We start from the raw sequence: 10,936 nt of genomic DNA, 5'->3' as shown, positions 1-10,936 counted from the left end.
AAACAGATAATTTGTGGAGTAACTTGAAACAAGACCAAAAGTCTCCTTTATCCTATAGTATAGTCTCAAGAGCATTGGAATTTTAGTTGAGTCCTGGCTCTTGCATTGACTGCCAAAGGACCTCAGGCAAGTAAGCTTCAGGGCCTTAGTTTTCTTGGAGAGCTAAACCCTTCCAGCTCTAAAGCTATGATACTACTAGTATATAAACTAAGTGGTAAGAGTGATAAAACCAGGCAAAGAAAAAAGCAGATTTTCAAAAATACATTCTTAACTGCATAAATTCTTTTTCAGAGTCTTTTCTTAAAAGCATATAGACTATGGCAGCTAGATAGTACAGTGGATTGAGCACTGGCCCTGTAGTGAAGAGGATCTGAATTCAAATTTGACTTCAAACACTTAAAATTTACTAGCTGTGTAACTCTGGGCAAGTTGCTTAACCTTAATTGCCTTGCAAAAAAAAAAAAAAGCATATAGCCTTCACCTATAATTCAAAATATATTAAACATCAATCCAAAGATTGTACCATAGTACCTCTTAATATACATATATATGAATTACTCCAATGTCCTTCAGGCCTGCCATAGGACCTGGTTAAAGTACTTTCTTGTGAAAATATGAATTCCTTTACCTTGATTTCCATGCGCCTTCTTAATCAGGTCCCAGTTTACATATTCAAATAGATTTCTACTTACATGAATTTTCTCTGCTTTATTTAGGGAACTCATTTTTTCTCACAGATTATGTCATTCCTCCATTTTAGGATTTTTCCCTCTCCTATTAATTTAAAATGTAATTTAGCTCTCAATATCCAACCCAAACTCCAACTCTACTGAAAAATATCCCAAGAGAACTCTAGCCCACTTTCTCTAACTTTGACCTTATTTTCTACTCCACATAATTAGCTTATTAAAACTTTCATGAATGTTATAGTTTGTCTTTCTAATAAAACTACAAACTCTTTGTGGGAGAGAACTTTTTTTTTGGTACCCCACTTCTAGGATTGTGGACATGTCCTCTTCAATATATCCTGAAATCAGTTTTTCTATAGATTTATTGAAAAAGAAAATTATAAGCTGATTGTCATTTAATCAAAGATAATTTGATTGAGAAAATGCTTTTTGGAGCATTTACTAGAGTGTTTAATAAAGTAATTTAAAATGTAATGCCATCTTATTTTCATTTTTCTTAAAAAAAGCAAATCTCTAATGTATGCAATATGGAGAGTAGCAATATATCTTCCTGCATACATTTTACTCTGAAGTTTTCTGTTATCCAAAGTAAATAATGGGAAATCCAAGGGTCATTCAGATTCCAGTTTTTAAAAATTTTGTGTAAAGCATCTACAAGAAAAAGTCTAAAGTATTTGCTGCATGAATTATTTGCTGAATTCTGAAGAAAAAAATGTTCACATAGTTCAATAACCATAAAATATCTAAGACATAATAATATCATTTCAAAATAAAATTAGAGTGTCATTGTATAACCCAGAACTTCACAGGCTTTTTTAAGTTCATCTGTCTTTTGAAAAGTTTAAATAATCCTTAGTAATAATATCACTAAATCACTGTATTTGCCATTATTTTCCTTTTTTTCAATGAAATGAACTCCTTCTTCTAACAAACACACACCAAGGCATTATTTTTCTTTGAAAATTTCCCTAAATTGTCTTCTTTTATTGCTAACTAAAACACTTGCATAATTTAGTTTTGTTTCAGAATAGTAGGTATTGAAATTGAAATCATACAACATTTTCCCTTCTGCCAATGCCTTGTTGTTGTGGGTAAGTCCAACGATCTGGCAATAAGTAAAATTTTAAGAAGCTAAGGAAAGGAATTCCATCTTCAAGTCTTAGAAAATGTCTTAAAGCTTGGCCAGTAGAACACAGGAACTTCAAAATTCTTCCTCTGCATTTAATGTACGTGACTCCTTTAGTTTCTTCAATTTATTAATGGTGGAAACTATTGAAGCCTCTCCATGAATTTTGTTATCTCTTGTTCGAACATTTACAGCATTATTTATTTTTTCTTTTTCTCCAACCACTGTTTAAAGAGGGAAAAAAAAAAGCATGTTCTGGTTTTAGTCAACAGTTTAGTCAACAGCTTAGCCATTTTAACAAGTTACAAAATGTTTTTATCTTGAGTATTTTCTTTTTATCTTTTTTCTTTTTTGCTGAGGCAATTGGGGTTAAGTGCCTTTGCCCATGGTCATACTAATAGGAAGTAGTGTCTGAGGCCATATTTGAACTCAGGTCCTCCTGACTTCAGGGCTAGTGCTCTATTCACTTTGTCACTTAGCTGCCTCTGAGTGTTTTCTTTTAAAATTGATAACATTATACTTTTCTTTATAAGTTCCCTGAGATAAAGTATCTTTTTCCAAACCCTACAAACCATCATACCCAGTATAAAATATCCTGAAGATGTTGAAAAACATTTGGGATGATGCTATGTCAGATATCATAAATTATATCATATATTTATATTTCAATTAACTCTGTGAGATTATTGACATAGAAAATTATTTAGAAAAAAAAGAAAATTATTTAGTAAGAAAATGATTTGTACCCAAGCATATAAGCACCTTCTCTGCAATTTATAATCTTAAAATAATTCTCTGGAGCACTGAGAAGTTAATTACCTTGGAAAAAGTCATAAAACCAGAAAGTCAGAAATAGGTATTGGATCTGAAGATTCCCGACTTCAAACCCAGCTTTCTATCCATTATGCCAAGCTGCTGTTATATTAGGCTAGTTATTTTTATTATTTTCAGTAGAAAAGAACTTTTGAAAATTTCACAGGTATACAAATGAAATTTCTTACTTCTACATCATGTATGATGCTGAAACTAAGTCCAAAGGTTAGCATTCAATCACTCCCTAAAGAATTATTTTCCCTAATTGTTAAACAAATGTTATTTTGAATCTGAACCATATTCTTTATTTTAAATTGATACTCCCACTTTTACCCCTTAGTCCAATCCATAAAATTTCTTATAAATGAAGAAAGGCAAAACAAAGTGTGTTATTCTTCCATAAAGTAACTAAAATGAAGGAATTGGGGTTCATAGAAAAATTTTTACTTAAAGAATCGACATCCATTAAATAATTTTCTTCATCAATGGAATAGTAATAGCATGCATATAAAAAGTATGTAAGCATGCTTCCAAGAAAAAAAGCAAACAATCATGTCTCAGAGTCTGTTTAACACAAAACTGCTTCTTGAAAATCCAAGATATGATCACATAGTAAAATAGTGATGCTATACTCATCACTTTATTGGTTATTTATTGGTCAATTATTGGTTATTTTATTGGTCACCAAAATGCAAGAATAAATTTCTGGAAAATTAACTACCCTTATTTTTGCCTTTTTATTGATTTGAAGCCAAACTTAAAGCAGATTAATACAGTTCTAATACATTTCCAAACATTCTTAACCTTATATATATAACTCAGAGTGCAAGGCATATGTAAAAAAAATTAATTACCTAAAATAAAATTATATTGAGCCAATTGTGCATTTCGTATTTTCTTATTTAATGTGCAGCTTTGATCTAGATCAACATCAGCCATGAATCCAGCTTCAAAAAATTCCTTTGATATCTAGGGGGGAAATTTCAGACAAATTTTTTATTATAATATTTGTATTAATAGAAAGTATGCAAAATGTAGCTTGAATATACCCCAGGGTAAATATTATAAGCACGATTCTAAAAAATCTTAAAAAGCACATAAGCCCCATGGTGATTAATTTGTTTTATTACTACATAGATTTAATTCCATTTAATTCCAACCAAGACTATATTCCCAATTATTGAATTAATATAATAATTTTAATTGTGTAGCATTTAAAAACCATTATGAGAAAATATAGGGCAAAGTTATTATTATCTAGTGCATATGAGAGAAAGCTTTTTATCTTGCCTGTAGTGCATAGTCTTCACAAGTTGGTCCTACAGGGATTACCATTACTTGATGTGGAGACAGCCAGAAAGGCCTGAAAAACAGGAATGATGTATTTTTAAAAGTACATTCTTGTTATTTATGCAAACTTAAATAATAAACATCGGACTGATTCTTTAAGTATTTTAGAATAAACTTATATTGTTTCTAGATTATTTTCTAATTTTAATTCAATTTAATTTTTAATTTATTTTTAATGTAATACATATCTCTGGATCACTCTGTCATCCACTTTTTTCCTCCTCCTGGTTTAAGGCCACAAAGTACTGCTAAAGAAAGACTAGAAAAGCTGATACACAAAATCTTTATATTTGAAAATTCTTTTTCCAATAACCCTACGAGATAGGAAGCATCCTGATACAAGGCTCCCTGATTAATTCCCCATTCCAATCCTCAGAGAAGCTGTTCCAGACCTTCTCTTCTTATTTCTAACCTTCCACATCTCTCCCTCCCTTCACCTAGAGGTTAAGCTCAAGACTCTTTTTATTTTATTGAGGAAAATGAGGCTATTTAATACAAACTTCCCCTTTTCTTTTCATCTCAAAAATCCTTGTCATCCTTCTTCCTATCTCACCCTTTATTTATCTCTGATAATGAAGTGATCTTTCTCCTTTCCAAGGCCAACCCTTCTAAATGTGCCCTCAGCATCATTCTTTCCCATATTCAGAGGCAGATTACCTCTACCATCATCTCCTTCCAATCTCTTCCCATATACTAATTCCTATCTTGTTGCCTACAGACTCAGAACTCTGTTATCCTTAAAAAAAACAAAACAAAACAAAACAAAAAAACAAAACAAAACAAAAAAAAAAAACCTCTCACAGCCTTCCATTCTTCAAGCTAGAATCTTGCATCTTTCTGCATTTTCTCAGCTAATCCTTAAAGGTTGTCTCTACTTGTTGATTCCACTTCTTCCTCTCTCACTCACTTCTCAATTTTTGGCAATTTGGCTTCCAATTTCAACTGTCAACTGAAACTGCTAGGATTATTGAACTGCTGAAATTTTTAGGACTTCCAGAATAATGAAGGCTCAACAGAGAGTTTGATGGAGAGGAAAAAAATAGAATGACAACTTCTATATGTTCTAGAAGAGGGGCCACATTATAGCAAAAAGAGTAATAGTAAGGAGACAGGTTTTAGTACTGGCTTTGCCATTAACTATTTTGAACCTGAATCAATTTTCTTATCTGAAAAACTGGGTCGTTGTATTACATAACCTATAAGGTTTGCTGTAATTCAGAAGTTTTATAACCTACAATCTACATTATCAAAAAACATTTCCTGTATGACCATGAGCAAGTCATTTAACCCTAAATGCCTCAGAAAAAAAAATTAAAAAACAAACAAAAATATTTGCTTTTATTCTCAACTAACATTTAATGTAAACTTTCAATGTTCATTTCACACATTTTAAGATGAAAGGCAGTGTAGCAGAGTAAATAAGAGATCTGGATTTGGAATTAGAAAGACCTAGGTTGTAAACACTTTTTCTAAGGTTCAAGTCCTACTTCTAATACATATTGGCTGTGTAATCCAAATCAAGTACCTTTATTTCTTAAAGTCTCAGAGATTTCTCTAAGACTCAGTGTTGCAGAATAGTTGATGATTTGCACTGGACAAGGGAATTTTCTCAATTGTACTACCCAATGCCAATGAAATCACAAACCTAAACCCACTCCCTTCAAAAGTCATTTTATGGTAATGACTAGTGATAACCTATATATAGTAGGCTAAATGCATATCAGCAGACTGATTGACTTTGGGAAACTCCCTAAAACTTGGAACCTAAGAGTCATATTAAAAAAATTTGCATTTCTGTTAACCAGTTAACATAAAAACTAGAATAACAGGGCTTAATATCAATGTTCCTTTCTGATTTTTCTCTGACACAGCCATTATTATTTTTTGAGGCATAATTTAGAATATTTTTTATTATGAAGATATAGTTATTGCATCATTTCAAATCAATATTTATCTATTTAAACATGTACATATGGGAGAAGTTTGGGGGGAAATGACTACATTTATGTAGCACCTACTATGTGCCAGGGACTGTACTAAGCCCTTTTATAAATATTAACTCATTTGAGATGTACAATACCCCTACAAGATAGATGCTATTATTTTCACTCTTTTTGTTGTTTGTATTTTATTTTCTTTCTCACTTTTTCTGGTTTGATTTGACTTTTCTTGTGCAGCAAGATAACTATATAAATATGTATACATATATTGGCTTTAACATATAGTTCTACCATGTTTAACATATATTAGACTATTTGCCATCTAGGGAAGGAGGTGGGGAAAAGGGGGGGAAATTGGAACACACGGTTTTGCAAGGATTAATATTAAAAAATTATCTACTCATATTTTTTGAAAAATAAAAGTTTTAATAAAGAAAAAAGATAGATGCTATTCTTTTCCTAATTATTATCCTAAGGCAAACAGTATTTTGTGACCTCCCCAAGGTCACACAGCTAATAAGTACCTAAAACCAGATTTGAACTCAGGTATACCTGACTCTAGGCCCAACAATCTATACACTACATGTTTCTACTGCACTTATATCACAAAGACATCTTAAAGTAGGGAAAGGGACTCACATGTGCAAAAATGTTTGTGGTAACCCTCTTTGTATTGGCAAGAAACTGGAAACAGAGTGGATGCCCATCAATTGGAGAATGGCTAAATAAATTATGGTATATGAATGCTACAGAATATTGTTCTGTAAGAAACGACTAACAGGATAATTTCAGAAAGGCTTGGAGAGAACTACATGAACTGATGCTAAGTGGAATGAGCAGAACCAGGAGATCATTCTACATGGCAACAAGAAGACTATACCACGATCATTTCTGATGGACATGGCTCTCTTCAACATTGAGATGATTTAAACCAGTTCCACTTGTGCAGTGATGAAGAGAGCCATCTATACTCAGAGAGAGAACCATGGGAACAGAATGTGGAACACAACATAGCATTCTCACTCTCTCTGTTGTTATTTGCTTGCATTTTGTTTTCTTTCTCAGTTTTTCTACCTTCTTGATCTGATTTTACTTGTGCAACAAGATAACTATAAATATATATATAATATTGGATCTAACATATATTTCAACGTATTTTACATGTATTGGACTATCTGCCAGCTAAGGAAGGGGGGAAGGGAAGGAGGGGAAAATATGGAACAAAAGGTTATGCAAGGGCCAGTGTTGGAAAGATAACCCATGTATATGCTTTGTAAATAAAAAGTAAAATAAAAATAAAAAAAAATAAAATCATGTTTTAAAATCTATGCACTGCACCATTAGCTGGTGTATGAGATTCTTTTAAAAAAAGTATTGTTTATAAATTGCAGTACGTGAATATAGTATGTATACCACACAAGAAATGGTGCCTATGAAGAATTCAGAATAGAATGGGAAAGCTTTTATAGTGTAAAGAAGACAGAGTCAATATACAATAATGAGAGAGAGAGAGAGAGAGAGAGAGAGAGAGAGAGAGAGAGAGAGAGAGAGAAAAGAGAAGAGAAGAGAAGAGAAGAGAAGAGAAGAGAAGAGAAGAGAAGAGAAGAGAAGAGAAGAGAAGAGAAGAGAAGAGAAGAGAAGAGAAGAGAAGGAAGGAAGGAAAAAAGGAAGGAGAACAGAAAGGAAGAAAGGAGAAAAACAAAGGGAGAAAGAGGGGAGGAAAGAAGGAAGAAGAAAGGGAGGAATAGAGGGAAGGAAGAAAGGAGAGAGAAGGAGAACAGAGAAAGAATGAAAAAGAAAGAGACTGTTATGTAATTATAATAATTAAGCTTAATCCTAAAAAGAGATGGAAAAATACATCTCTCATCCTTTTTTGGCAAAGGTACACTTCATATGATATCAAACTTCGTTCATATGTTAGCTGGTTTTGTTAGACTGCTTCCCCCTCCTCCCTCACCCCTTCTGTTTATGTTTGTTGTAAGGAATGGCTTTCTGGATAAAATGGTGTAACAAGAGGAGGGTAGGAGATCAGAGTGATATATGTGAAAATAAAGGTAATTTAAAAATAAATAATAGCAATAACATTTTCAATTAAAAATGTTTTTTTCTCTATTATTTACCATTTTCCTCCATAGTTTTCTGAAAGAATGGCTATCATTCTTTCTACTGAACCCAAAATAGCTCGATGAATGATCACTGGTCTTGCTTTATCATCACCATCCTTGCTGAAATAAAAAAAATATAGTGTTAGACATTTTAAAATTCCTTAATTAATAATTATATTCTTTTCTTCCAGTTATCTCCTCTACAAAATAATATAGAATGATAGGTATTTGATAGTCACTAAAACTTTAATATATGTACTGTATTTTATTTGAAAAATGGATCTCTATGAAAAAAGTCTGAGATATTTCAGAACACCAGTGTATAATTAAAAAGCAAAAAATAATTATTTTATTATAATTTTATTATAACTCTTATAATAAAAAAGTAGTAATAAGTAGTTTAAATTTTTTCTATCCATTCAGTCAATCAAGAAGTAAACGTTTACAAAATGCCTACCATGTGCTAGGCACTGTTAGGTTCTGGAGATACAAAGCCAAAAATGAAACTAATTCTTACTCTCAAAAGGCTTACAGATTTACCAGGGAGAGAGGTGAAGACATTAGCAACCAGGGGCATCAGGAAAGGTCTCATGCTGAAATAGTACTAGAGCCAACCCTTAAAGTAATCTAGGGATTCTGAGGGACAAAATGAAGAAGGAGTATATTCTAGGAATGGGAAACACTAGGGCAAATGCACAGACAAGAGATAGAATGCTGCAGATAATGCCAGTTTGGCTGGATTATAGCTTGCATGGAATGAAGAAATATACAAGCAGGGCAGAAAAGTTGGCTGAGGACAAGTTGTAAAGAACTTTAAATGTTAGTCACAGGAGTTTATATCGATCTTGCAGGTAAGAGTTACTTGGGAGTTACTGAATGACATGGTCAAATACTCCCTACAGGAAAATCAGTTTAGCAGATATGTAAAGGATGGATGGAGAAGAAAGAGACTTGGGGCTGTAAAACCAATTAAGATGCTGATGAAATAGTAAAGATGAGAATATGAATTAGGATGGCAACTGTATGATTAGAGAGAAGAAGATATTTGAGGGATGTTGTGGAGGTAGAAATGACAAGATTTAGCAGCTTAATTGATACAGGGGATGAGTGAAAGGGGAAGACAATAACACTGAGATTGCATACCTAAATATCTGAAAGGATGGGATTACACTTGACAAAAAAAGGAACATTCAGAAGAGGGCTGAGTTTTGTAAGGGGAGATAATAATTTCATTTTGGGATTTCTTAAATTTGAGCTATCAATAAGACATCCAGTTCAAAATGTCAAATCATAAATTGGTGATATGAGACTACAGCTCAGGAGAGTGAGTAAGAAGGAAATACAGAACTGGGAGACATTAACATAAGATGATTAAGCCCACATGAGCAGATGAGGTCATAAAGAGATAGTTAAATGTTTAACCTATGTTGAATTACTTGTTGTCTAGGGGAAGGGAGGGAAAAAAATTGGAATACAAGGTTTTGTAAGGGTGAATGATGAAAACTATCTTTGCATGTATTTTGAAAATAAAAAGCAATTATTTAAAAATAAAAGAGATAATCAACAGAGAAAAGAGCTTAGAATAGAGTCTAGAGGTGCTCCTTCCCCTCTTCCTCTCATTGCCTCAATTAGAAGTGGCATAAATGATGAATGAATAAAGGAGATTGAAAGGGAACAGTTAGACACTTATGGAGAACCCCTGAAGAGCAATTTCACAAAACTCCGAGAGGAAAAAGTACCCAGAGGAGATGTTCAGCACTAGCAAATGCTTTGCAGAAGACAAGAAGGATGAGGACCAAGATTAAGCCAATAGATCTGACCTTTTAAAAGAGATCATTAATGACTTTTTAGAGGTAGTTTTGAGTTGTGATAACGTTAGAAACCAGATTGTAGAGGATCTAGAAGAAGGTATGAGGAGAGGAGAGGAGATGAGGCAATGAGTACAGAGAGTTTTTTCAACAAATTTGGCTGAAAAGGGGAAGCAAGATATAGAACAAAAATTTATGGACATAGGAAGGTTGAATTATAGACTGGTAAGAGACCTCAAAGGCCATGTAGTGCAAACCTCTCATTTTACAGATGAAGAAATTGAAGCCCAAGGAGGCTAGGATTTGACATCTTTGTCATTCATTTACTCTCCACACTAGACTTTTCCTATATAATGGAACATCTGTCAAATTTTCTAACCACTATGGGATTAATCATTGACAAACTACACAGAATATGAGTCAGGGGTTTTAAAATTCAAATTGCTATTCTTATAGGCTCCTTCTAGAACTTTTGTTATCAAAAAAGGAGAGAGAGCTATAAAACAAAGAAAACAATACTGGATTTTTGCAAATTATTTAATATTTATAATATGGAATAAAGATGAAAGTCATATTATTTTGTCTTCTACCATTCCTGATTTCCTAAATTCTCTTTCAGTGTTTGTTTGGATAGTACTATATTCATCATTCTAGAACAGATGATGGTAACCTTATTTTCTTCCTCTCTCTTTTTTTTTTTTTTTTTTGACAAAGTTAGTACATTAATATATCAAAGAATGCTATAGAAAGAGCTGACCTAGATTTCTGCAAAACATTTGATGAAATTTCTCAGCCTATTCAGATGAATAAGATGGGGAAATGTATGCTAGACAATATTAATCAGGTGGATTTGGATAGTTGAACTATTAAGAACAGTCATTAATAGTCTAAAATCCAGTCGGAAGGATATTTCCAGCAGATTGGGATACATATTTGACCTGTATAAAAGCATAAAGATTATGCTTCTCAAATATACAGATGACACAAACTAGAAAGATAAATAACATTGTATGATGCCAAACAGGATAATAAAAGATCTTACCTAGCCAAGTATAATAAGATAAACTTCAATAAATCTTGAATTTGGATTCAAAAAGGTCAAATT

General features: G+C 32.5%; 1 protein-coding gene across 1 annotated transcript in view; it reads right to left on the bottom strand.

Annotated features, from left to right (window-relative positions):
- Window positions 1-1,638: 1,638 nt before the first annotated feature.
- Window positions 1,639-10,936, bottom strand: part of TARS3 (threonyl-tRNA synthetase 3) — a 33,191-nt gene continuing 23,893 nt past the window's right edge. The window contains exons 16-19 of the mRNA XM_074294995.1: window positions 8,039-8,143; window positions 3,919-3,991; window positions 3,483-3,597; window positions 1,639-2,039 (exon numbers count right to left, since the gene is read on the bottom strand). Coding sequence (XP_074151096.1) covers window positions 1,891-2,039; window positions 3,483-3,597; window positions 3,919-3,991; window positions 8,039-8,143 — 442 coding nt within the window. The 3' untranslated portion in view covers window positions 1,639-1,890. The remainder of the gene's footprint in view (window positions 2,040-3,482; window positions 3,598-3,918; window positions 3,992-8,038; window positions 8,144-10,936) is intronic.

Source organism: Sminthopsis crassicaudata, chromosome 2 (assembly GCF_048593235.1).
Source record: "Sminthopsis crassicaudata isolate SCR6 chromosome 2, ASM4859323v1, whole genome shotgun sequence".
Taxonomy (NCBI): Eukaryota; Metazoa; Chordata; class Mammalia; order Dasyuromorphia; family Dasyuridae; genus Sminthopsis; species Sminthopsis crassicaudata.
Note: the sequence above shows the minus strand (reverse complement) of the source record. Positions and strands in the feature narration are given on the sequence as shown.